The sequence below is a fragment of the Arvicanthis niloticus genome, chromosome 1, assembly GCF_011762505.2.
Source record: "Arvicanthis niloticus isolate mArvNil1 chromosome 1, mArvNil1.pat.X, whole genome shotgun sequence".
NCBI lineage: Eukaryota > Metazoa > Chordata > Mammalia > Rodentia > Muridae > Arvicanthis > Arvicanthis niloticus.
The window spans coordinates 69,288,500-69,315,222 of record NC_047658.1 but is presented as its reverse complement, the minus strand read 5'-3'; the positions used below and the strand labels follow the sequence as shown (position 1 = coordinate 69,315,222).

The 26,723-nt window shown below is 48.9% G+C and overlaps 2 protein-coding genes across 3 annotated transcripts in view; one reads left to right on the top strand and one right to left on the bottom strand.

The window, feature by feature from the left end:
- Positions 1-6,791, top strand: part of Rnf169 (ring finger protein 169) — a 69,587-nt gene extending 62,796 nt beyond the window's left edge. The window contains exon 6 of one of the 2 annotated variants that reach the window (XM_076938781.1): positions 537-6,791. In XM_076938781.1, coding sequence (XP_076794896.1) covers positions 537-1,661 — 1,125 coding nt within the window. In that variant the 3' untranslated portion in view covers positions 1,662-6,791. Of the gene's footprint in view, positions 1-479 lie in introns of both variants that reach the window. The other variant, XM_034518513.2, reaches the window with a different exon arrangement.
- A 2,359-nt stretch (positions 6,792-9,150) lies between these two features.
- The window catches only part of Xrra1 (X-ray radiation resistance associated 1), a 65,745-nt gene continuing 48,172 nt past the window's right edge, over positions 9,151-26,723 (bottom strand). The window contains exons 11-19 of the mRNA XM_034510141.2: positions 25,212-25,252; positions 21,344-21,469; positions 16,764-16,857; positions 15,911-16,026; positions 12,681-13,004; positions 11,080-11,278; positions 10,362-10,477; positions 10,091-10,196; positions 9,151-9,813 (exon numbers count right to left, since the gene is read on the bottom strand). Coding sequence (XP_034366032.1) covers positions 9,554-9,813; positions 10,091-10,196; positions 10,362-10,477; positions 11,080-11,278; positions 12,681-13,004; positions 15,911-16,026; positions 16,764-16,857; positions 21,344-21,469; positions 25,212-25,252 — 1,382 coding nt within the window. The 3' untranslated portion in view covers positions 9,151-9,553. The remainder of the gene's footprint in view (positions 9,814-10,090; positions 10,197-10,361; positions 10,478-11,079; positions 11,279-12,680; positions 13,005-15,910; positions 16,027-16,763; positions 16,858-21,343; positions 21,470-25,211; positions 25,253-26,723) is intronic.

The following is a 26,723-nucleotide window of genomic DNA, read 5'->3' as shown; positions in this document are numbered from 1 at the left end:
GGAAGAAGGTTCAAATTAGTAGACAGATGGGATAGTAAGCCATTATAGAAACCTTCTAAAAGGTCTAGGCAAGATCCTTCTTCAGATTTTGATGTTGCTAACTCTTTCACATTTGTGTATGAGTTTTAGGCTAAGAACTTTTCCCATTTTTTAGGTATACATTTCCCTTCCTTGGCCTTCCTTCTCTACCCTCTCACCATCTGAAGGACTCATGTAGAAAAAACTGCATGTGTGAGAAGGCTGGAGATGGCTCAGCAATTAAGAGCGCTTGTTCTTGCAGAGAACTAGACCCACATTGGGCTGTTGCTTCCCATAATTCTGGCTCCAGAGGATCCAACACCCTCTTCTGGCCTCCTTGGACACCTGTACATACATGGGCATACATACACACATAGACCCACATAGACAAGTTTTAAAAGATAGAAAATAAAAAAGTAAAGAAAACCACACACACACATGATCTTTTATATTTCTTTCAGATCACAGCTATAACTCCAGGCTCTACCCCTATTATTGGTGTTCTCTTGTCTACTCAGAACAACCGCTGCCTCTCCGCCCCTGACTTGACCGTAGAGAAGCGCCTGCCCTTCAGCTCCCTTTCACCCTTGGCTTCCCTTCATAAGCCAGAGCGCTCTATCAGCCCTGAAAGCAATGACAGCATCTCTGAAGAGCTGAACCACTTCAAGCCTATCGTCTGCTCACCATGCACCCCTCCCAAGAGACTCCCTGATGGCCGGGTGCTCAGCCCTCTCATCATCAAGTCAACGCCTCGAAACCTGAGCAGAAGCCTGCAGAAGCAGACTTCGTATGAGGCCAGTCCTCGCATCCTCAAGAAGTGGGAGCAGATCTTCCAGGAGCGGCAGATCAAGAAGACCCTTTCTAAAGCTACTCTCACCTCCCTGGCCCCTGAAGCAGGGGAAGAATTACCAGGTTCTGAATCGATCGATTCTAGCAAGGAGAGGCCATCTCTGGCCTTAAGTACAAGGCTGTCCAGGGTCCAGGCGCTCTCAGAGTGTGCTGGGCCCGCCTCCACTGTCCTTGAGTACTTCCCCTCTGTTAACCAGACAAAAGCAGAACAGGACTGTGTTAGAAAAAGGAGCCATGAGGTCCCACTGGAAAGCTGCCATTCCTCAGAGCACAGAGGAGTAGCCAGTGGGCCTTCTTTGGAGGGGGAACAGTCTGAGGAGTCAGGGTCCACCGTGGATGCCACATTAGTTAAAACTTGCATAAGCACAGCCATGAAGACTACAGCAGTTAATTCATTGCTACCCAAAAATGATGTTTTGGGTAAGGTCCTCAAAACAAAGAAACAACTAAAGACACTCAGTCATTTTGATCTGGGTAATGGCATTCTGGTCAACAGCCTAGGAGAGGAGCCAATTCCTTCCCTGCGTAGAGGCCGGAAAAGGCGCTGTAAGACCAAGCACTTGGAACAAAACGGTGTTAAGAAACTGCGACCACCCAGCAGTGACATGGTCCTGGCCCCTAAAGACCCAGGGATGCTTGAGGTGGGGCAGAAATCACAGCAGGAGGAAGAGGACCAGCAGCTGGTTCTGCAGTCACAGCGTATGTTTGACAGTGAGAGGCGGACTATGAGCCGGCGGAAAGGAAACGTGGATCAGTATCTCTTGAGGTCCAGCAGCCTGGCTGGGGCCAAGTAGCACTTAATGTACAAAGTAATGTTACCTGCTTTTCAGAGGTCCTTGGCCTCAATCATTTATCCAAAAGAGCTAGCTGAATGTTCTCCCTTTAAGTTTCTTTCAATGACAAAACACTGTCTCCTATGATCCTGAGAGGATCCAGGGCCTTGGTATGCAAAAGCCAAGTGTCTGCATCTTTGGCTTTCTAGGACCAGGGCCAGGGCTCCTCACCCTTTGAGTGAGCCAACTCTGAAGGCTTCTGAGCCCAAATCTGGCAGCATCCACTTGGAATGAGCTTGGAGTGCCCTCATTCATGACCATGATGGCCAGTGTCAGAGATGCTAGGGAGATGGGGTTCTTACCACACAGTGGTGTTTTAAGTTAGCCTTGCAGATAAACATGGATTCTTTTCAGAGACAAGCAGTACCAGTACTTTGGAAGAGCCAAGATAAATAGATGCTCATGTTCTTTCTCTCCCCTTTGCCACAAGTAATTTCTGCATATCCAAATTAGTGGAGCTTAGAACTTTTGCCTCTACAGAAATTAATTTACATTCTCTGTTTAAACTCTGACATTTGATCCAAGCAGTGTGGTTGACACCTGGTCTTCCTGAGACCTAATGTGTAAGTGCGGTCAGCTGGATGATGAAGCCGCAGTGTAGATGTCCAGGTTCTCTTAGTTGTCAAGCGGCCCAGCCCAGACTGATCACTGGCTCTCATGGCCATAAGTCCCATGGATTCTCCACAATCACAGGGTGCCCAAAGGAAATACAACCTAAGGGCATGCCAGGGCCACCCAGGGAGACTGGCTAGGCACTGAGCATGACAGTGCAAAGCCCACCTAGAAGCACTTCACCTTGACGGGATGTAAAACAGAACTGCAGTGACCTCACCTAGCTGGCTTACAGGCTCCTGTTCTTCTAGGAGCCCTGGCCTGGGAGATGGACTGTGAGATTTCCTTACTACTTTCCATGTGGCAATGGCTATCTGCAATTTTTGGTCTAAAAATCATGAAAAAACTTGCCCTAAAGTCAGGCAAAAGACAAAGTTGAAACTCCATACTGTGGAAACAAGGTATCTAGCTGGATGCAGCTGGTAAATTCAGTCCCATGGACCTTTGGGGTTTATTTTTCTTAGCAGCTGACACCATGTGTCTTTTGCATCCCTGGTGGTGCTTGGTGCTTCTGCCCTTCTGGGCTCATTGAGAATAGGGATTCTGATACGGTTTTAGGGACTCTCAGGTGGGCTGGCCTTTCCTGTGTTTGTATGTGTATGTATGTTTGTTTGTATTACCATAGTCATGTGACTGACATTTTAACAATCCTTCCAGAGCTTTTATACCAATCCTATGTTGTTCCCCTTAAAAGGTCCCAGAAAGATACTGCATAGTTGTCTGGCCACGTTGCCTTTGATCAGAATGTTTCTGAAACATTCGAAGTCTAGAAGGAGCTGCAGCTTGGGCTCAATGCTCTGTGCCGAGGGAGATGTCAGTCTTTGGGAGTTCTACAAGAAAGAACTTCAGATTCAGAGTTAACTAGAAACTGGTTGAAGCTTCTGAAGGTGGGAAGAAGGTTGTGGAGTCCCGAGCACGGTGTCCTTTGAAGCAGACAGAGCTGATTTCTCTGCAGCTCATAGTTGACTGTTCCAGGGATGCTAGATGTGTGTGGTCATTAGTAAAGGTGGCTTCAGAGGCTGCTCTGGCAGGAACCTCTGTGAGTCTGGAGTGTGGGCGTATGTTTTTAAAACATGCAGTAGTCTCATTACTTTATATGCTTACCACTTTACTTCCCATCCTAGGCAACTTACGGCTTTTAGGGCTGCTGGAAGGCATGCTAGTGCCCCAGGGAGGATCCTGCCCTGGCTGCAAACACCAGGAAATTCCATTAGGGAAACTTAGAAATGTCTACCATTTCATGTATTTCCTTTATGATCTTAGTAATTGTTATTGGAAGGCTAGTCTTACTGGGTAGCATTAAAGACTCTTATTTTTCCACTTGCCACCCTTTTATATGTCACTAATGCTTAGAAAAAACACTTTCAGTTGGAATTAATTTTTGGTTTTGGTAAGAAGATAAAATATTTTAATAGATGAAAGATATATATATTTTAAATATCCCCCTTCCCCTAGTGACTACCTTGATAAGAGTGCATAGTGACAAGTGTGGGCTCAGGTGCAGTGTTGCTGTTGAGTGAGTGTTGCAGACACTGGCTGTCCCTGTGTACTCCCAGGGAGATCCCGAGTACTATAGACAGTGTTCTTTCCCATACTTCCTGCTGAGAGCAGTGGCCCTTGAAGTAGAGGCAAAACAGTTTATGTTGAGAAGGAATGGCTTACTCTTTAATTTGCTTACCCTTGAAAATGGAAAAACGACTAAAGTATCTGCATGCAAGATGCTCTCAAACTTAGTCAGTGAAACCTGAACACCTCATTTCTGAAAATTCCCGTCTTGGTGTTTGACTGAAGTCCATCGCAACCACAGTTGTTGACATGGATGCCTACAGAGTAGATAGTCCAGGGGAATGGATTGTGTGAGAGGCTGGTGAGCGAGAGGGGAAGCCACCATTCATAGATAGTTCTCCTAGTCACTGCAGTCCTTGTGACCTGCACACTGCCCACTCTGCCGTGCTCCTTAGTGTGTGCATTCTGTTCATCTTTTTCTTATTAAAGAGGAAACTGTGAGGGACAGGAGGGTGAGTCGTCTTTTTGATGGGAAATGCAAGAGATATGCTATCCCTCAAGAGGGCTTGGTAGCCCTTTTCCAGAGATGGTAACCCTGGTACATTCAAGAGTGGCTGCTTGTACCTATTTGAAGAAATCATCTGAAGTCATCTTGACCTGATGGGCTGGTATCGAGTCAGGGAGTACTCTGCCAGCACCTGGCCTCTGGTCTCTGTCTCTCAGTTTCCTCTTAAAAAAAAAAAAAGTCTGGCTGAGGCTTGTCTAGGAATCTTTCCGAATTGACTTCATTTATTTTACAAAACCAGTCTTTGATTATGGAAGAAGTACTGGTCATAAAAATTTTTTTTAAGGTAAAATGCCCGTCAGAAATTAAAGCTATTTAATTAGTTATTATCTGATTACAAACTGGCCACTGACTAAAGTGGGAGGCTAATGAGGGAGGCTGTGTTCATTTAGAAGGCACTTCTGAGCTCTCAGACCTCCCGTCCTGTGCTGGACCACAGACTAGCCCCTCATGAGGGCCTCATGCAGTGCAGTGTGCTGGGTGTGTTTGACCCAAGAGTATATTCATGAACTTTGAAAGGCCGTTCCATCTCTGACAGTGCTCTCTAGTGGTCCTGTTCAGGAGATCTGGCTCAGCAGGTTACTCACATTTTCCATACCTTATCAGTATTTCAGAGTTTGATTAACTCTGCCTTTTCCATTTCCCAAGTAATTTTTCCAAGGAAGAATGGCTTTTCTCTTGTAGTGATTATAGAACAGTTGCCCCTGTTTAGAGACTGCATTTAGCTCAAATCCCAAGAAATGAGGCATGTCTGGATCACCCCGAAGAAGCCTGTTCTTCACTTGAGTGACCTGCTAATGCACCCCAAGCTGACCTCTCAGCAGATTCAGCAGTGACTTAGGGTTTCCTAGCTTGTCACTGAAGCAGAGAGTCAGTAGGAAAGGGTACCTAGCTCATCATCATCACGAGGTTAAATCTCGACCAACGCCAGCCCCTACCTTTAAATGAAGACCCACAGTTCTTGTTCCCACTATGTACTCTAGGGCTCAAATAATTGTGACAGTTACACAGTTTGTGAAGGGGACATCCAAATGACAGCTTTATAAGTTTTCTTCAGTTAAGATATACCTGTATCCCCTGAATACACCCACAATACATAGATTACTTAGCAGGGAAAACCCCATAGCATGATTGAAGTCATTGGTGGGGTTTTGACTGGAGTATCTGTCATTTTAATTACAGCCTTGGCTGGTTCTTTCAGTCAAACTCCACAGAGTCCTAGCCCTTCCTTAGGCAGCATACAGTACTCTTCAGATTGCGCCTTTAGGACGAATGGAGCTGGTTATCAGTTCTTATAGCTCGGTAGGATTTGAGGAGGAGGCTGCTGCACAGAATTTTTTTTTTTTTTTTTTTTTTTTTTTTTTTGGAAGATGCACATTTCCCAGATTGCATTTCCAGAAATGCACATTTCCCAGATTGTTATCTACTGTAGCATTCTGAGGATTGTTCTGAAGAGGAGACTTAGATACACAGAGGTGACCAGTTTTTAGTCAAACTGGATGGAGGAAAAAGTGCCCCACTCCATGAGCAGACAGCTTTGCGTATCGGCAGGATGTCTTCTGAGGGGGAAGTGCACTCTGTTTCCTAAGTTTGTTGCCAGGCGTGGGAACCTAAACCATACGAGAGCCAACCCTAGACTCTGAGCTCCCTCCCTCCCTCTTCTGGAGTCTTGGGTTTAGGAGTTAGACAAGGCCATGCTGAGGCCAGACTTGCTCATGCCCTTCCCTCCTGCTGCATGAGGCACAGACGGTTCAGCCTTCACATGTCCAGCTGGGCCGGAGCAGCTTCCACGTGGTTCCAGATTCCTGCAGCAGTGGCGAGGTTCTCTAGAGCTGCTATGTGCCCTCCAAGCTGAGCCACAGTGCAGCCCAGCAGATCCCAGTTTGCTCAGGCATAACCACCAGCAAAGCAAGCAAGCAGACTATGCAAGACAAGAAATAACTAACTGAAATGCCAACTAATGTTTGTTTTGTTTCACTGATACACTGTTTACTCTTAACTGTACAAATATAGTTGTCCTAAGAGCCAAGAGGGGAACCTTTCCACCTAGAAATAGAAAATGGCTGTCGGTTGGCTTTACGCTGCCTGCTACAGCTCCTTGTGGTCTGGTGATTGTGATTTACTCAAGCTGTTTACATTAGAATTTGAGAAGGGGCCCTGGATCTTGGTGGGCTGCCACTGCTGTCTGTACCCCCTTGAGTCCTAAAGAGCCTTTTGATAGAGTGACTCGGGACAAGGGATGCCCTGTCAGGGATGCTTTTACCACAGAGGAATGGTGTGGAATCAAGTGAGATGACTGATGTATGATTAACACAGTACCAAAGTGCATTCTTCAATGTGTATGTGCCTGTTCCAGGCAAGGCCCAAGTTGAAAATGCAGTAAAGCAGACTCATGAAAGCAAACAGTATTTCTGATCAGTCTCTGGAGTCTCAGTGTGGCTATGTTGAAGGCAGGTGTTTGGGCGCTCTCCTGGGGCTGGGAAGGTACCTGGGTTAGAACGCCTCACTTGGGCATTCAGGATGACAGGACATACTGTGGTGGGCGTCTCCACAGGGTACAATGCACCTTTTGGTGTGTTCTAATGGACATTACTTACTGTTTCCTGATCTCCTGTGACCATTCCTATTTGTCTGAAGACACCAGCAAGTTGAGCAGAGAATGACTTGAGGATGCCATTATCCTTGCACCTTATGGCCACTCTTAGCAATCTTTTTTTAAAAATATCCTTTGGAACCATTGCTAGAAAGTCATAAAGAATACCTTTGACATAAATTTTTCATTAAAAGAGAACAAATGTTAACCTGTTCCTTTTAAACTCAGAAAGTGAGCCTGGAAGAGCACTGAGTTGATGCCGTGCATGGAAAGGTAGGATGTGGGGCCTCTGAAGTCACCTGGCCCACGACCTTCAAGGGAGGTGTTTAAAGTGAGCATGCTGCCAGTCAGAGGCTTGAAAACCATAGTCGGGCACTTGGCCTTAGAGTTCTGCACACTGTTACTTCCCTTCTAACTAGGAATAGTGGGCTGTGTCCTTTTCCAGATGGGAACTCCAGCCCTGGCAGTTTAGAGTCTAAGTGCGGGGTCCTCTGATTCCAAAGCTGCTGGTTGCTTCTTCTGTCACTGTGGCCTTGACTGACCTTACAGTGAGAACCTCTACCGCTGGCCTTGACAAACTGTGGTTCTGGTTGCTATCTGGACTGGAGTTGGTTGGGCCAGCAACCAGGCTTCTCCCACCTCACCACTGTACTGTGAGAGTCTGAGCTAACTCAGGATGAGAACAGTCTGCATCTCCATCTGCCGGCTCGCTCTCCGAGCCTAACTTCAAGGTGCTCACCAGCATCTTGGGTAACTAGAGACAATTGGGAAGGTTGGAGGACACAAACTAAAGCTAAAAGTTACAAGTGAGCCTAGCATGGTGTGTGCGGAGGCAGGAGGATCAAGAGTCGAGCGTCATCCTTGGCTACAGAGTTGGAGGCCATCTTGGGCTACATGAGACCCTGTCTGAAAAACAAAACAAAACCAAAACATGAGCTGCCATGTCCTTTGACCAAGTGGTACTAGAGTAGCAACAGAGTTTGGGGACTACACAGTGGCTTCCTTCTTGGGTTTCAGTTGTAACATTTTATTATATATATGGAAAAGGAGGCCCCTACTTGAACTCTGCTCACTATGAAAGCAGCTTTGGAGGTAGGAAGCCAAAGTAAGGAATTCAGAATGATCAGGAACTTAGCAAGGAGAGGTACCCAGCCTGTTCAAGTGAGAGATGGTGATGCTTGGCCCAGATGAGTGTGCCCTCTTTGGGATGTCCTCACACTGATTAAGGGCTGCATGGGGTTACAACGAGCAGAGCCAGAACTGAGGAATTTAGGCAGACACGCTACACAGTCCGTTGTAGCAACTCCATTAACACTGCCAAAGAGAGGTAAGAAGCTAGGTTGGAACAGGTTGTTTCTTTGATGGAGGTAGGTCCATCCTTGGGACTATGTGGCATGAACACATCTGGCTGAAGGGAGCTGTCTAGGAGGCTCTCCATAAGTGGAACCTGGTGGGTTGACAATGTTAGTGTCAGGATGGAGTCTCCTATCGGTAAAGGAAAGATGGGCACTTTGGAACTCCAGAAAGTCCAATCTATCAAGTCAATAAATGCCCTGAATGTGGCTGCTGCTGTGGGTCACTGTGTTCCTTATATCTGTTCAGATGTCTGTGAATGGGCTAACTGTACTTTTGTCACCTGTGGTGACCTGTGTAGTGGTGGTTCATCACATGTATGTCTGGGTATGATCACAGCTTAGCATAGGCTCTTAACTGGCTACTTGCATAAGTCTGTAAAGTTGGGTTCAATACTATGCAAATGGTTGGAATTTGGGGCGTCTGTCTTGCTGAGGATCAAGAAGCCTTGTGCTTCCTGGGCCCTGGGTACTGCAAGTCAGCCGCCTCCAGCAGGAAAGCTCTTAGGTCCCACCCAGCATAGTTCTAGTGGACTTCTCTAGACCCTCCCGGAGCAGATGCTGTCTGCTGGGCACACGCCAAGAATGCAGCAGCCCCAGTCTGCTTTGGCCAGTGTTTCTTTACAGATGGCCTTTCATGTCTTCAGCCTGTGTCATGGATTATAGGGCACTGGGGAGCTAAACCCTCCCTTCTACCAGCAATTACCTCAAAAGGAACCATTCCATCTTCTATCACCCTCACAATGGAAAAAGCTTCCTCACAGGAAAACTGTCTCCTGGACCTCTACACCCCTCCCCCACACCCCATAGCCCAGTCCCACACCCTGAGTTTTGCTACCCTGCCTCTTGCTGGCAACTTGCTGCCATTTCTGAGCTTTCTAGGCTACCTCTGTCTCAGCACTTATGGAAGCTGTCCTTAATAACTCAGATGGGGTTCTCAGGGCCCTCTTGGGATGCAGGAATCAGCAGAGATTTTTCTTGAGTAACACTGACACTGTGGCTCTGGCCTGACCTCCAAGGAGGATACTTGGCACCCACTGTATTGCTCTACACCACTCTTTATTGCTGCTGGGCCAGCCACCAGGTGCGGTCTGGCTGGGCTCGGAGGCAAGGTCCTGCTGTGCTCCCCATGCTGACCACGGAGCGAGATGGAGCCCAAGCCCCCTCTGTTCAGGGATGGGAACAGTCCAGGGCACAGAGCCCTTGGGGAGGGAGGTGCGCAGCTCTACTCTTTCGAGTCGCTGGCTGTGGGCTCTTGGCAGAACTCGTCCATGAACTCGAGGAAGCGACCCAACTTGGGCTGGCCGGCGCTCAGCGCACGGCGGGTAGGCGGCCTGGGCGGCGGGCTGGCGGCGAACACAGTCCGCAGTGAGCTGCGTACCAGCTGCCGGTAGCGTGCGCGGAACTCCTTGAGCAGCCGCTTGGCCTCGCGGTATTGCTTCTGGTTCACTAGGCGCTGCTGTGCACGCCGCTGCAACACGGCGCCTACAGGGACGAGAAAGGACAGCGCCAGGCTCGCCCAGTTTCCCCGGCCCAGAGATGCAGAAAGTATAGAAGCAGTCCAGCCCCCGACAGTAGGAAGTCATGCCTTAGTTCTAGACCCTGATGATGTGGAACTCTCCTTCTTGCATGCTCCAGCACGCTGTGGGTAGACACTCAGAGTCCTACTTCCCACAGCCCTCCCTGTTCTCCATGCTTCCTTCTAGCTTCGGACCCGTCTTCCCTGCTAGACATTAGCCCGGTGGGACAGCTGGCATCATACCCAGTGGAGCCTCAGTAACATTTCGAGGGTCCCGCATGCGAATGAGGATATCATCCAGCAGCTGCGCTCGGGTCTTCCGTGGGGCTGGAATCGGTATCCTCCCAGTCTAGCACAAAGCAAGGAAAAGGTTTGTTACTTCATACAGTTAAAGTGACAGGCAGGGGGCAGTAGGGAGCGTTGGGAAACAGGCCTGGGGTCCCAAAAGTAACCGCTGGGTCTGTTCCTGCGGACTCCTCAGAGCTCAGGAACAACCAGTGGCTGAAGTGCTTACCCTCTTCTCCTTGGGAATATAGGGTTTCTGGAAAGTGTCAAGCCTGGGCTTGGAGGAGCGGCAGATGAGCGGCTGCTTCAGCATGCGATGCAGGGCCTGTGCGTTCTTCTGGATGCCTAGAGGATGCGGCAACAGTTGTCATCTCTGACCCTGCTCAGCCTTTGGAAAAGGACTTCAACACCTGATAACGCCATTCCCAGGACTCCCTCATCTGCTCCCTTGCCTAGACCTCCACCATTTATTGAGTGAAATGTCCCCATGAGCTCAGAGTCTAATGTGGAGAGACTTTGGCCCCACAGGGATCCCTTAAACCAGTCACATGAAAGGGGCTGACTCTCAGTAGACCCACTCCCTGGCAGGCTAATTGGAGGCACAGATACTGGGGCACATCAGATGGAATGGAATCAAAGCTAAGATGGCACTGCACTGCCTCTGCTGCCCCAAACCAGCGGGGTGGAGTCTGAGATGGTCTGGTCTTTAACGGGCTGGTGAGAGCTCAGGAACCTGGCTTTGTTTGGTTACTAGCCCTTTTCTGCAAGTAAATTTCTCACCCAGGGTCACTGGGCTAATCCAGCCAGTCTTTGAAAAAAGCCACGACCCCCCAAAGCAATGACAGTTCAGCAAAGGACAGTGATGCTGCCATTCCCTAAGAATCTCCTGACATAGAAGGCAGGGCTTGGTAGCACATGCCTTTAATCCCAGCACTTTAACCCCATACCCTTTGGCTCCGAAAAGGCCGGATCAGGCTTGGCTGTGAGCAGCTCTTCATAGCCATCATACTTGTTGTGAAGAGAGGTAGCCGTCTGCTTCCTCCGAGTCCTCTTTGTCTCTCTGGGTGCTGTTGATGGTCTCCTTTGGTCATTCTCCTCTGCCTCCAACTTTTCCCTGTGGACGGTGGAGGATGGCAGCTCATTCACCTGTGCCAGGAAGAAAATACACTCTCTTGTTCCCTGCCACATCCCAATATCGGCTCTGCACAGCCAGCAGCACTGAGCCGATACAGACACACTAGATAATGAACAGGAACAGGAAGAGGCATGGCCAATCTGGGCATTCTCAGAGGATGCCCAGAACCAGCCAGAAAGCTCCATAGGAGGTGATGACTTAGACTGGACCAAGTTCCAGGGACACAGGGGAGCTGTCCCCAGACAAGGCAGAGAGAGGGCTGGACTGCAAGCCACCACAAAGGATTGCAGCTGCAGCAGTCAGGGAGTGACATCATGGCACACTTAAAGAGACAGGTAAGTGGCCAGAGTGCTGAGCAGGCCTAGGAAGGACCCTCCAGTGCCACACTGAAGGTGTTTGTTTTGTATTCTTTGTTCTTGCTCTGAGGTTCACCAGAGACATTTTAGCCTACCCAAATGGCTTTATTCAACTCAGGAAACCCTATTTCATGTAGGGACATTCTGGGGGTTGGGGGAGGCGGTGGCGGCCCTACCAGCCTTACAGAGGTTGAACAATCCTTGTGTGAAATGCCTGGGGTTAGAGGTGTTTGCTTTTTAGAATATTTACATGACAAGCTAAGATACCTTGGCACTGGACCCAAGTCTATACATAAAATTTGCTTATGCTTCATGTACATTTTATATATGTAGCCCTAAGGTAATTTCATACATTTTAAATTATTTTATGTATGAAACAAAATATCATCAAAATTTCCTCTTGTGGATATGTTGGCACATAAAAAAAAATTCGGAGTTCAGAGCACTTGGGATTTGAGTCGTTCGGGTTGTGGGTGTTCAATCTTGATTTCCTCTCTATACACTGCTGCACGGACAATGGATAGTCATGGTTCTAAACATCCCGCTTAAATTTCTCCCTGGCCCGCATTCCCTGCTCTCTCTGCCCATATTCCCACCGTGTCCCTCTCCTAGCCTGAGAAGTACAGCTCATTCTGCCCTCCCATACCCTCCTGGAAGGAGGAGGCATCCTTCCTCAGGTCCAGGTCCCTGGGCTCTCCCATTCTCAACACTGATGGCAAGCTCTGTTCCTACCAGCTTCCCCATTAGACCATAAGCACCTCAAAGGTGGCACCTGTACTTGAGCCATCTTTGTTCCCGGGACCCAGGGAAGCATGACAAGTGAGGTACTTTTCGGCAGAGAGGGACAAGTAGTGACAAGCCTCTACAGACTGGCCAGCACCAGGTCCCAGTGAGATCTGAGATGCTGTCTATGCCATAGGACATAGGGTGCCTGAGAGCTGCACTTCCTTCCGGGTTTCCTGCTGCCCTGGGAAGTCCACAGCAGTGCAGGTTGCTCAGGGGCTGCAGGAACCTGTGGGTGCTGCAGCTGGGGCTGGAGGCAGCTGGGGGCAGTCACCTGGGTTAGGAAGATGGACTCTGTACTCTTGGCATCTTCATCTGATGGGTGATCTGGGCTCACGAGGCCGGCTGTACGACTCTGGTGGGACACCGTCTCACTGTGAAGGGTGGAGTCGGAGCAGATGGGAGGCATCGGCACAAAGGCCCGGTGAGTTAGGGAAGGGCCTTCTGGGCCCTCACTGGAAAACAGCGCCTCATGAGAGGTGTTTTCAGTGGAGTGATCTGGCTCCGGCATAAGACTTGATGGAGGATTGTCTGTGATCGTGTTGAGGTGATGGGGGACCAGAGAATGCTTCGGCACCTTGGGGATGTGGGTTTTCACCTGTATGAAAGAAAGGCTGGGTTGACTTTGCTCTCTCACCCTCCCAGCCTCAGATGGGTTGTACAAGGGGAGCAGTTTGGGGGAGCAGGGGAGCAGTCACACCTGCTCACGGAGAACACAACTAGCTCCACACTGCCTCGGAGTGGGAAAGGGCTCTCTGTCACCTGACCACCTGAGTTTCATCCCTGGGTTTCACACAGTGGCAGGAGAGAACTGGCTCCCACAGGTTATCTCCTGACCTCCACAAGGGCTCTGTCATGCAGTGTAAATTTTATAAATTACTCAAGGAACATGGAGCCTGTCACTCAGGCATGAAGAGGGAAAAGGATTTGTCCAGGTCAGTGACACAGTCTGCCCCTTCTGCCTGGAGGCCTGGGCTCTAGGCCTTACTCTGTTCTTGGCAGCTTCTCTTCAGGGTTCACCAGAATGCCTGTTTCCCTCAGGGAGTCAGAGTGGGTGGGAGTGGCCCTTCTTTTCCTGAGCCAGGTTTCTCCAGAGCTGTGGAACTACTTCCTCAACTGTCAGGGCCTATCACCATTTCTCCTGTACTGACTCCCCAGGGGGTGACGGGGTAGGCTGTGTGTGTACACACACACACACATGTGCGTGCACGCGTGTGCTGAGTGCACACCGATCCTTCTGTCTACGTTTACAGACTGACTAACAGAGTAGAAAGCCCAGGACACTACTTAGGAACATGCAAGCCGAGACACAGTTGGATCCCTGGAAGCTGCTTCCTCCTGTGAATGGGGCAGACCCTCCACCCCTACCCCAGTCCTACCTATACCCAGATCCAACACCCAAGAAGCAGGAAGGACCACTCATTTCTGAAACAGATTTCATTTTAAGAGAATGTTTTCCTTTTGATATGTGTACAGTTTGTGTTTTGAATGAAGCCTGAAGGGCGTGGACCTTCTTCAAAATCCATGCCACGGGGGAAGGCATCACCTAGCAGGACTTTCGCACACTAGGAGCTCACACTACCCTGCATCCCTAACCCTTCCCACAGGGTGAATTGACACTCCCCATCCCTGGCTCATTGGTGGCTTGACCTCCTGCCCTCAGGACTGGTCTGGTCTATCCGCTTCTTGTGTCCTCACAGGGAAAAGCTCACCGAGTATGCTCTATATTTTCTCTGCCTGCCCATGCCTTTGTACAAACAAGGGCACACACAACCTGGAGCCTTTGACCCTCTGCACTAAGACTAACCCCAGCCAGCATCAGGCCTAAGCCATGTTCTGGGGTCAAGTGGTGGGTATGTGCCTAGATGTGCACACTACTGTTTTGTTTCCTGCAAGCTGGTGCTTGCGTTTATTAATATTAATATCCCAGTTACTCAGGACCCTAAACAGGATGAGGGGGAAGGGCCACCCCAAGCCCAACGCACATATCTGGTGAGCTGGTGCACCATTCTGAGCCTGTTTCCTCAGGAGGTGAGCGAAGGCAGTGTGTGCTCCATGGAGTCCTGGCCACAGAGTGCCTTAAGAGGCCTGTACTGAGCAAACAACTCACTAGCATTCCCTCCCCAGATGCCAAGACAGGCAGGGATGTGGCAGATCCTCAGAGCAGGCAAGAGAAATTCTACCCTAGGAATTTCTATTTCTGGCATTAAACCCTTGCTGTGCTCCTCTGTGGGCTTAAGAGCTCGGTTGGGCAGAGCTGCAGCAGAGCGGATAGAGCAAGGTGCAGATGTCTCTACCTTTGGGGACCAGCAATGTCTGAGCTTGGAGCAGGAGCCTCTCAAGAATTTTTTTTAATTCCTTCAGACCAAGAGGATGATAATTACTAACTCTTGGCCCCCAGAGGCCCGCCCAAGAGCTGCGGAGTGAGGGGAATCAGCCTGCGGCAGCGGCTGTGCTTCAGCTTCTGCTGCCGCAGAGCTGTAACTCGCACCCGGAACTGGTGTGCGAAGGCTTGGGCTCTGCAACGGAGCTTCCTGTCTCCTCCCATCATCCCTTTCAGCAGCTCTGTGAGGCTCCAGAGCTGAAATACTAACGGCTCAAAAAATCCAAACTCTTGCCAAGTTCAGACAGCTATAGACAGTGATGGGTCTTCCAACTTCAGGGTTGGTCTCTTCCTATTTCTTTTCTGGCCCTTAGTTTCTTGTAGCAGGATATCTTCCCCGACCCCCCACCCCACCCCCATACATTTTACAATAAAACTTGGTAATTTGGAGCTAATGTGGGAGGAGAGAAGGAGAGGAGTGGGAGAAGAAGAAGGAGAAGGAGGAGCTAAGAGAAGGAAGAGAGATGTAGCAGCCATGGAGAACCACGCATGCATCAATAACAGTCCTGGGTGACAAATTTTATCTAAGGTTAGGTATTGGGAAACAACTCTAACTGTGTGGGCAAATTGTTAATTGAGCATTTTTAAATACACAAAGCCTTTGGATAATAATTAAGCTTTAGAGTCTTATTTCTACTGGGTACTGCGTGGATGGTGGGTATTGTCTGGGGTTCAGCCAAGCCTTGTGAAGATAGCATGGTAGGTTGGCAGAGCCATCTCCCATGCTAGCGTCTCATGGGTGCCAGGGCTGGTGCATCTGGCCAGCCTGAGCCGCGGTCTTGCGGGTCTAGTTTTGGCGCACGTGGCTTGAGTTAAGCAGAGCTGCTGCCGCTTAGATGGTCAGCCCACGCAGCGTCATTTTTAAAATATTACCTCAACAGTTTCTCTGTGAAATTAGGAGGTCACTGACTTAGTGACTGCCAAGGCTCTCCATCTACCCTCCTCTTGCTGGGGCTCTTTGTCTTATCACCCCTGCTCTGGTGTCTAACAGGAAAGGAGAAGGCACTAGAGACCATGGAGAGGTTCCAGATTTGGCTGGGGAGCAGGGTTCTCGTGCCCACTTGTGTGCATGTTAAAATGGCTCCATTTCTCCGAGGCCAGGGTCCTGTTGGAAGGCTTACCTTCCGTGATTCCTTCCGAGGCATCAATATATGGTGTTTAGGTTTTACCAGTTTCTTTCGAACTAAGCGGATGCCCAGGCGATCCTGGAGGAAGCTCTTCAGCAGTGGTGGGATTCCTGGTATGAAAAGAAGACAAGATGATGATTAGCTAGTGTCTCCTGGGGCTTACTGTGTGTCTGGCACTGTTCAGGTTGCTTTGTCTGTGTTAATGTAATTGTATTCTCTTTTCAACCCTCAAAAGTCGGTGCCATATTGTTCCTATTTTATAAGCAAGGAGTGGGACGGACAGACAGGCTAAGATAACAAAGTGAGCCGGCTTAGCACCTCCACTGTTGTCACAGCAGGCCCAGGACTCCAGTGCACCTCCAGCTGTTAGGCCTTGACAGGAGATGATGGGCACCACCACAGAACTGCATTCAGGCTGCTGGCAGAGCCAGCCCAGCAGCTGGGTCAACCCCAGATGAGAAATGGAGATGAGACCAGACAGACCTGCTCTACATTCAGGGTGCGGTTTAAAGAGCAGAAGAAAGGGCTAGAGGAGTCAAAGGTCCCAGCTTTTTTTTCTTGGAGTGACCTTGGACAGATCTTAACTGCTGTGCCCTTTGGTTTCCACCCAAGTCCTTGAGGTTAACGCCTGCTCGCCATGGTTGCTGTCAGGGCGAGCAGGTGCAAAGCAGGCGCTTGGCAATGGTAGCAGTGACCTCCACCCTCCAGGGTTGCTGAGCCTTCCTCCTCTTCCTGCCCACCCTCACGCCCCACCAGCACGTCTGGCCTAGCACCTAAGAGGCAAGAATCAAAGTTCTAGGGCTAACACTGAGCACTGGGTTGGGGGACAGATCTGTGGCCACCATACCTCGTGTGTGTGCTACCAAAGGGTTGTTATGGAAGACAAGCTCACAGAGGGAGGGGAAGAGAGCTGCTGGCAGGACGGCATCCTCCTTTGCGATCTGGAAAAGCGCAGGAGACATGTTAGTGAATGCTCCCCATCCAGGTAGGAGATGCTGGCTAGCAAGGATGGGCTACAGAACAGAGTTGGGGGGGGGGAGGTGACAAACAGTAGGCAACACCTGATCCCTGCACCATTGCCTGCTCAGGCTCAGAACACTTTGCCCTTCTGTCTACAAAATCTGCCACAACTGGTTCACCTTTTAAAAGTTAATTGCTATTATATGTATGGGTGTTTGGCCTGCACATTTGTCTGTACCACATGTGTGCAGTGACCTCAGAGGCCAGAAGAGGATGATGGATCTCCCTGGGACTGCTGTTAGATTACACTTGGTTGTGAGTTACCACATGGGTGCTGGGAACTGAACCTGGGTCCTCAGGAAGAGTAACCACTGCTCTTAACAGCTGAGCTATCGCTCCAAGCCCTATTGCTGCATTTTTAAGAGTTAAAAATCTCTTATACACACTGGATATGAGAGTATCAAGGATACTGGTGGCCAAATAATCAGAAGCATTTGTCTCAAAGAGTCTCGAGGGCTGGCACAGCACTGACTTTGTATGCTACTGGTCTTCCTTATGGCAAGCCTGCACACTCCAGCATTCCATCAACAGCTCTCCTGGCCTCTCCTTCCCATCAGTCCTAGACACCAATAGATCAAGTGAAGAGGGTCAGAGAGCAGAGACTCACTTGTCAATGGAATAAAGTTGAGCCATGACAAAGGATACATCATGGCTGGCTGGAGCCAGGAGCTACTGTGCCCTGTGTACTTAGCCTGTAGGTTGTCAGGCAAGACACTGCATGACAAAAGTCACACAGGTGTTGTTGAGTAGAGTAGCGAGAACATGGGGACAAAAGTAGAGGGGAATCAGGGCTATTGGTACCAGAGGAGCCCAGAGTAGGCTTGGATTCAGGCACAAAGGTGAGAGGGTGTGGTGGTCTAAACATGCTTGGCCAATGGGAAGTGGCACTATTAGAGGGTGTGGCCTTGTTGGAGTAGGTGTGGCCTTGTTGGAACAGGAAGTGTGTCACTGTGTAGATGGGCTTTGAGGTCTCTTAGTGCTCAGGCTCCGCCCAGTGTGAAAGAGACCCTCCTCCTGGCTGCCTGTGGAAGGGAGTCTCCTTGTGGGTGCCTTCAGATCAAGATGTAGCACCACAGTTCCTTCTAGGGAACTCTCTAGAAGTCTGCCTAGATGCTGCCATGCTTCCTGCCATGACAATAATGGACTAAACCTCTGAAATGTAAGCCAACCCCAATTAAATGTTGTCCTTTATAAGAGTTCTTGGTCATGGTGTCACGTTGTCAGTTCACAGCAAGGACAACCCTGAGACGGAAGGGAAGGACAGACAGCTCAGTTTGGCTACTGAAGCAAATGGCATCTCTCATGGTTCTCTCTCAGCCAAGCCAGCACTTGATCCTCTATAGAGTCCAGAGTGTAGACCATAGGCCGATAAGCTTTCTTGTCAAGAGCCAGGTGGTAAGGGTTTGGACACGGAGGGTCTCTGTTCCTGACTCAGGCCTCCTCTTATAACCTCAAAGCAGCCCTGGACAGTTCATAAGAAAATAGCTAGAGTGTTTCTTTTCCATGAAAATTTTATTTATGGACTCTGAAATTTGACTCCTTATATTGTAAATACTTCATGAAATGCTATCCTTGTTGAATGCTTATGAAAGTGTAAAAGCCACTCAGTCCAGAGGCTGTGCCAAGACCAGGAGACACAAACTCAGTTCACCATGTTTAAACAGACCATCATCTTTCCCTTTGTGTTCATATTCCCTTTACAGAGATATGTAGACAATATATGTATGTCTACAAAAATATACATATCTTGTTTGGCCCTTAAAACAAAATGACTGGGCTTGGGGATACGACTTGGTGGTAGCCGCTTGCCTAGACTGTGAGAGGTTCTAGGTTTAACCGCCAATGCTGAAAACACATCACAGAAAGCTTGTGGTCCAGAGAAGGAGGCTTAATCTACCTGTGTTGTGTGTCACGGTGGCCCAGGGTGGCACAAAGCCTCTGTGGGCAAACAAGTGAGAGGTAAGTTCTACAAATGAGGAGTAGAAATAGAAATGAATTCAGTCAAGACCCAAGATCCTGTTTATAACTAAAATGAGGAGCGGCGTCTTGAGTGACACCCAGGGTGTGTCTTATGTTCTGGTCTGTGATACCAAGCTCTAGCTCAAAAGGCATGGGCACAGGGTTCTGGCTGATTGGCAAGCAGAATCTGGCCAGGGCTAGCCTGCTCCCTATGGGGCATGTCAAATGATGTCAGGGACATGGTCTGATTTTAACGATAACCTTCCGTTTCTGCCCAACTGGGTTAAATTGGTTTCTGTCCAACCTCACTGGATTAAAGATATATAACCGCCAGACCTATGAGCTAAATAACTATTGGTTAAAAGTAAAATCTGAGTTTTGCATTTGACACAACGTTTCTAAGTGAACATCTTAGGAGGAGAAGTTCTGTTTGGAGGTGGAATTGGCTTTGAAAACTTGTACCTCTGATAAACCGATCCCTAATTTCAACACACACAGTAGCATCTGTGATGTGACACAAAGCACCCACAAACAAACAGCACCCACAAACACTTGCTGAGCGCCCGCCGTGCATCACATTATTCTGAAAGCTAAGAATACATGGGCAGGTAAAACAAAGCTTATCACTAAACAAAATATGTCCTGGTGGTCTATAGCAGATCACTAGCACAGAGGTAACCATGATGGTGGGAGCCAGCTGTCACACAGAAGATTGGCAGCCATAGCGAGGGCACAAAAGATAGGAGTGCCGCCCCAACCCCAGCAAGGACAAGCAGGCTTTCCACTGTCCCGGCTGTTCTCAAGCAGGCAGAGAACTCTGGTCTTAGAGCAGTCCCGAGGAGCTCTCAGTAAGGCAGAGCATCTCCAGGAGAGTGGGACGCTGACTCACCTGTAACCCTGGTGCCAGAGAAGAGCAGGGCTCCATGCCAGGGCTACACATGCTTTAAAGATTCGTCAGCTAAGGAATGTAATGAATTGTTAAAGTCCAAACAGACAGAACTGAAGGCAGAAAGGGACAAATCCACAGTCGTGAGTGAACCTTTCTCTCTCTTTGTGTGTGGTGTGCACACCTATGTGGCTGTGCTTGCCTGCGCATGTGCGTGTTGAGGCTGGATGTTGGCTTCTGCATCTTCCTTCCTCATCTCTACCTTACCTTTGAGATAGAGTCTCTTTGTGAACCTGGCCAGCAAGGCCCACTTGTAACTGCTCTTCTCCAGCACCTGTGTTACAAGTGTGTGCTGCCACAGCTGGCTTTTATGTGGGTGCTGGGAATATGAACTCAGATTCTCACGCTTGTGTGACAAGCAACTTACTGAGTCATCTTCCTAGATCCATGAGTAGATACTTGAATACACTGCTGTCAGTAGCTGATAAGCAAGCATGAGTTCACAGACTAGTAGAGACACTGCCAATATCTTATCTTGACTGACATTCATCGCACTGTCTCCACAGCTGCTTTAAGAGCTTACGGGACAATCATCAATTCTGCAGGGAACCTCAAACCTCAAGTTTAAATAGATTTAAAAAGAAAGAAATCTCATAAATCATGTTTATCTGGAAAGAGATTTAATTAGAAATCATCAGCACATCTAAATGCCCAGAAGAGCCTTATATATTTGGAAATTAACCAACTGACTCCTAAGGAACCCACAGGTCAAAGACAAAAGCCACAGGAAAAATTAAGAATACTTAAGTTGAATGAGAACACACAGGGGTTGGGGGTGTAGCTCAGTAGGTGAACACATGCATAGCATGCACGAGAGCTTGGGTTTGTTCTCCAGCACCAAAACAAAACAAAACAAAACAAACAAACAACAGAGAGTCTATAGGGAGCCAAACACGACACGGATGCTAGATAAAGAAGGAAAACACGTGGACTTGTCAGTCTTTTGTGTCTCCTAATCCCGCTTTGCCTGAATGATTGGGATCTAAGCTTAGACACTGTTTCCTTGGCCAAATGCGAGGTCAGAGCGGGCATCATGCCCTTACTTCACAGTGCTGTGTGTCTCTTTCAAAGCACCAAGCATGTGTATAGTGTGGTTGCCTGTCCAGTGTCGATCCCTACTGCTGACAAGCTCTGAAAGACCAAATCTTGTTCTTTCTTTCACTCAATGCCTCCAGCCCAGGCTAACCTCAAACTCACCAAGCAGCTGGCCCTGACCCTCCTGCCACTACCTCCCCAGGGGTGGGATCATAGGGACATGCCACCAACCCTGGATTTCAGTAGCTCAGCAAGCATGAAACAGTCCAAGACTTGAGTCTTCCTTTGTGCTCCTGTACACCCAGTGCCTACCTTAGAGGCTAGTGTGTGGCAAGTGACAACCTTGGCCACCGTGAGAACCAGGGCCACATGTTTACATTCAGGGAAGAAAGGGTTGGGCTTCAGGTGGGAATGGCTCACAGCCTCTTCCTCCCATCTGTGCCCCACGGAAACAGCAACGCAGTTACCTTGTTGTAGGCCAGGCTAAGATATCTCAGCTCTGGGAAAGGCGGGGCCAACGTCTGGTTCCTTGCTTTTAGTGACTTCACAGGAAGAATCTCAAATATGGGAGGAAGTGAACATACCTTGGCTGTCTTAGGAGGAAAAAAAAAAGTCAAAGTGTCACAATGATTTAAAAAAAAAAAAAAAAAGTTAAGGCTACCAGCAGCCAGCGCCCTTTCTATTGGGTATGGTGAAAGACCTCTGTAGAGAGTGTGGCCAAAGAGACATCTATGGTCATAAAGGCCAGAATTCTGACTTCATGTTCTCTGAGGTCATGTGAGCTAATTCTCCAGCATCCAAAGTTCCAATGTCAAGTTCTCTGGGGCCAGAATACAATAGGAGTGCTGCAGACACAGAGGCTCCGCCCTTCCTCCAGCCCCAGCCCTGTGCACCTTAGCTCTGGCCACCCCTTCTATGCATCAGCTGAAATGTCCCCCAGGAGGTAGAGTAGGTTTTACACTGATGAAGGCCATCAGTCACCTTAGCCAGAAGTGGGAGGGAAGGATCGGGCTGAGAGGGAAACCCATGTACTCTTCAGGGTGGAGCAACAGCTAAGTCCTGACCAACCCGAGGCAGGCTCAGCCTGATGATGGGATGGCTTATCTGGATCCCCTGTAGTGCCTGGCTCCCCTACAGCCTGGAGTGCCTCAGGGCCAACGTGGGATCAAGCATGAAAAAGGAACTGATGGATTAACCCTGCCAAACTCAGCTCACTTACGTTCCATGAGTTACAAGGAGTCAAAGGATGTGACGAGGGTAGATAATGGACTAAGATGAACCAAATGTCCCTAGTGGTCCTAACTGCTGTATGATCTTGACCCCATCGTTCTAGTTCTACTATCCCTTATGCGATAGATGAGCATGTGACGAGCAACTACTTGGAGCCAAACATTTTATGTCCTCTTGAGTCAACTTGCGAAGCCAGGACATGAGATGAGACAGGTCAGTGTCAGGTAAATGAGTAATACTGTTTGGAAACTTAGATGGCTCCTTGGGTACAGGTTACCCCTGCAACCTGACAAGAGCTGGGTAGGATGACAGCAGACAGCAGTCTCCCCCCTTTTTGAATTCCCTGTGACAGGGACTCCTGAGGGGGCCTCCAGCTCTCTCCTGTGCAACTTTGAACTTGGGGTCAGACCCCTGCTCAACTCCACACTTACACAAGTGAATGATCTGATGGGGAGCCACAGAAGATTGGTTATCTCTAAACTCACCTCACATCTCCCGCCATCCTTCAAGGCAGAAGGCACAAAGATAAGAGTAATTAAGACATTTTCATGATTCTAGAACCAGATCTGGGGGCAGTTTACCCCCACGGTGGGAACAGAGAGAGGAACAGTTATTCCATGATGGCAGTGGAGGCTGTCACCCATGAGCAATCCTCTCATGAACCAAACTTCCTCATCAAGCAATGTTTTGTTGAGAGTCCACAGGACCTCTACAACCACACTGGAAACAAATGAGCCACACAGATGGACAAGACTAATCGACTATGTGTGCTTGTGGCCCCGCCACAGTCTTAGTCCTTCCCCTACATAGCCCCAGGCACTTATCCACACCCCAAAGACAAGGTTAGCTACCACTCTCCCTGTTTCCTCTTACTATGGTTACACTGCATAATTATTTTCTTCCTTGACTACCACTTATCTCGCTGGTTGATTTTTTTTTTTTTCTTAAGGAAGCAGGTGGCAAGATCCTGGCCTGTTTGAACCCTCCAAGGTCAGAACTGGAGCAAGACTAGGTAAGCAGAAAGTGGCAAGCCAGAGTAGAGCACAGACAGACCAGGAAAGTCAAGAGAATCAGGCTCAGACTACACCAGCTGAGAACATGGCTGGTCCTCTCTTAGAGGGACACACATCTGACTATTAAAGAGAAAGAACCCTGTTCCACTAGAGAAGACCCCTCTTCCACCCAGTTTGCCTTCCAGGTTCTCAAATACTAAGCTATAAGCACCGACATTCCTGCCAACTGCCACTGACTTTCCAAGGTACATCATTGGCCACAGGCCCCTCCACCCAATATGAATGTCCTTTTGCAAGATGACCCTTGGTACTGGCCAACTCAAAGGAGCAGCTGCCATTTCTATACTTCTAAAACTAGACTGGCTGCCTTATGGCAAAGGCATATGGTGCCTTACCTGCCTCAGATCTTGGTGTTGAGCTTCTAAAGCCCTGGGACTAAGTGATGGTCTGTCTGTTAGCCAGGTTCCTTGGATTGCCTGTTGTCAGGGTTTTTTAAACCACATTTCCATTTCTGCTAATGGGATTGGGATGGGAGTTGTCAGACCTGGTTGGAGGGTGGGGGTTCTGAGCTCAAACCATACATCTAAGAAGACTAACAAAAGTTGTGCTTTGAGGCTCAGGCAAGCTCCCTGGTCAGAGAGTACATCAACGTGTCAGGAGGGTGGATGCAGGTTACATGGGGGCATAGGTGTGTGGGGGCATGGGTGTATGAGGGCTGGGTGCACACAAGCTTTCCAGGTGGGACCTTCCGGATCTCACCTTACAATTCATCTCATTTTGCTGACCTCACGTTTTGTCCTTTATAACACTACTGCAATTTTCTGAGCAAGACTCTTTCTTGAGATCTTTTGAGTTCTAAAGAATTACTGAATAAGGTGGGGGGTTTGTGGGGACTCCCAAATTTATAGCTAATTGGTCACAGTATGAATAGCTTACTGTCTTCTCTTCCTTCATTATTAGCACCTAGAGTGTGGCCAGCTTTCTTAGGGGACACACACACACACATCTAAACTCAGCCTCACACTGGGTGGTTAGTGTCAATGGTACTGCAATGTCATCCTGCCCTTCTGATTTCCTTTGACAAGAGAATGTGGCTGAGCTACCACATCTGGATCTCTCTTCTACTTCTTTCTTGCTCTCTTGAGACCTGACTCTGTTCTGTTAAGACCAGAATGAAGATGACAAGGGAGAGGCCAGGGCCTGCCCTATCCTTTGAAGCTCAGCTCCCAGCTGGCCTGCCATGGTGGCAAATCCAGCAGACCTACCTTGCTAGCTCAAAGAATTCTGGGAAGTAACCAACTGAACTAGAGTCAGTGCTTGTCGGTTTTGTTCTGCAGCAGAAGTTAACCAGCATGGTTTCTCACACCGTCACAGGTAAGGAGGCAGCTTACTGTGCTATGCCTCAAGGATATGGTTTGGCTGTGTGTAGGAATGCACATCTTGTTGCAAATGGATGCATCTATATTTAATTTACATATATTGGTATCCATGAGCTTGGCTAGTGAGCTCTGCCCTGAGACAAAAACCAGTCTTCTATGCTGACAAAAATCAAATGGTACACCTTTGACAGCAAGGCTCTGATCTGGGCAGCACTGCACACAGCAGGAACTTGTCCACTTTTTGAGGTCTTTGTGAGAGGGCTCTGTGAGTTCTGTCCTGGTGGCAGTCCCAGTTAGATCACCTGAGGTACCTGCTGTCATTACACTAAGCTAAATAGTGTCTGGAGGCATGAGGGCAAGGCTGTGGACTGATGAGGTCAGAGCCTGTTCAGTTCCCTCACTGCATCATCATAGGGCTGACTCACAGTAGGTGCTCAGCAAAAACTTGTTCACTTAGTGTGACCTAAAGAAACGTCTCCTGAGCTCTCTTAGCTTACTCAGTTTTGTTGGTTACCATCCAATGCTCTTGTCACTATTCTCTAACCAGCACAGTACAACTCCTTACAAGACTTAAGGCTGTATCCAGTATTATAAAATGAGTCCAGGAATGGCACTCAGGGGGCACAGCACTTGCCCTGGTTGTGCAAAGCCTTGGGTTCCATCCCTAGTAGGACAATGAACAAACACAAATGTGAAGTAGCAGTTCCTCCTACCTCTGAGGTTGAAAATCCAGGGTAAGAGGAGAACACAACCTCTGAAACAAAAAAAAAGAGATGGAAGGAAGGTGGTGAGGACCTTAGGATCCACAGCGCCGGGTCTGCATCTCTTCCCCACTGTGTCTTCTGGGTGCCTCCCAGACAGGTCCAGTGCTAACCCAGAAAAGGGTCAGACTGGGAGAAAACCCAACTCCTTAGCCAGGCTGCTGGGCACCCACATGGCTGGTCCCCTCCATCCTCCCCCATCGTCACCCTTCTCGGCTCACTTTGCCCCTCTGCTCACTCACAGTGTTTCAGTCCCATGGACCTTCATCATAACCTTGCACTGTGTGAGCTCTTTCTAGCCCTAGTGCTACTGGGGAGCCTGCATGGAGTGGAAGGCTAAGCAGGAAAGACACCCATCTGAGGAGGAGGAGAAGACATGGTGATGGCCTGGAAACAAAATGTGTTAGTTGGTGAAGTCAGTGAGAACAGCCGGGATAGGGAAGAGGCTGCAGAAGAGCTCAGCCTGGTGGTCTGACTCAGAGGAGCCAATCAACTGCTGAGTTTCACCTAAGGACCAAGGCTGGGCATCTGTGGGACTGCATCCTGTGCAGGCAGCACTCTGCTTTACCTGGTGCCTGGGCCCTCCACATACTCCTGACAGGGTGAGAAAGGTCACATGAGAATAAGCAATAGACTGCAGTAGGCGGGGCAGCATTTGCTCTGAACAGATCTCCAAGCTGGCAGGGACTGGGGAAAGGTTCATGGGGCACACAGCCAGTCAGCAGGGCATGAGCCATCTTAGACTCCGACAAGGAGGTGCCTGGTGGGAGGAGGTCTTTGACAGCAGGGAGGGAGGGGCTCCCTTGCTCTCGTCTGTGTCCCATAGCTTCCACAGCCGCTGTGACTCCTAGGAATGGCAGAATGGAAGCTTTACCTTGCTTGGCATGTAAATCCAATTGGCATATTTTCCACATTCATAAAGTAGCGTAATTCTGACCCACTTGGTGGGTCCTTTCTTCAAAGATCTGGGTCAACTCCACAAGGCCAGCTGAGCACAGATATCAGCATCTCCTCCTCCTGTCTAACTCTTAGGTCTAGAGTCTAAGAGGCTCTTCCTGCAAGATTCTAATTTTCCTGGAGTCCAACCTCTTCATAGTGTGTGTGTGTGTGTGTGTGTGTGTGTGTGTGTGTGTGTGTATGTATGTATGTATGTATGTATGTATCCAGGCTCCAATGGCTTCACAACATTGTCTTCCAACACTTAAAAAATGAAACAGTATCCAACTTTTCTAGGAAACAGAAGAGAAGTGCACACTGAGCGTTCTGAACTCATTGTATCAGGCAAGCACAGCCTTTAACACCAGTCCTCACAGGAGCATCTTAACAGAGGAAGACATTACACCCACCAGTCACCTGCTGAATAAGGCTGCAAAAATCCTCCACAAAATGTCAGCAAATTCAATTGGATGGCCAAGGGTGGGGTCTTGTCCTGGGAACACAAGACTGAGTCAACACTGAGGCGTT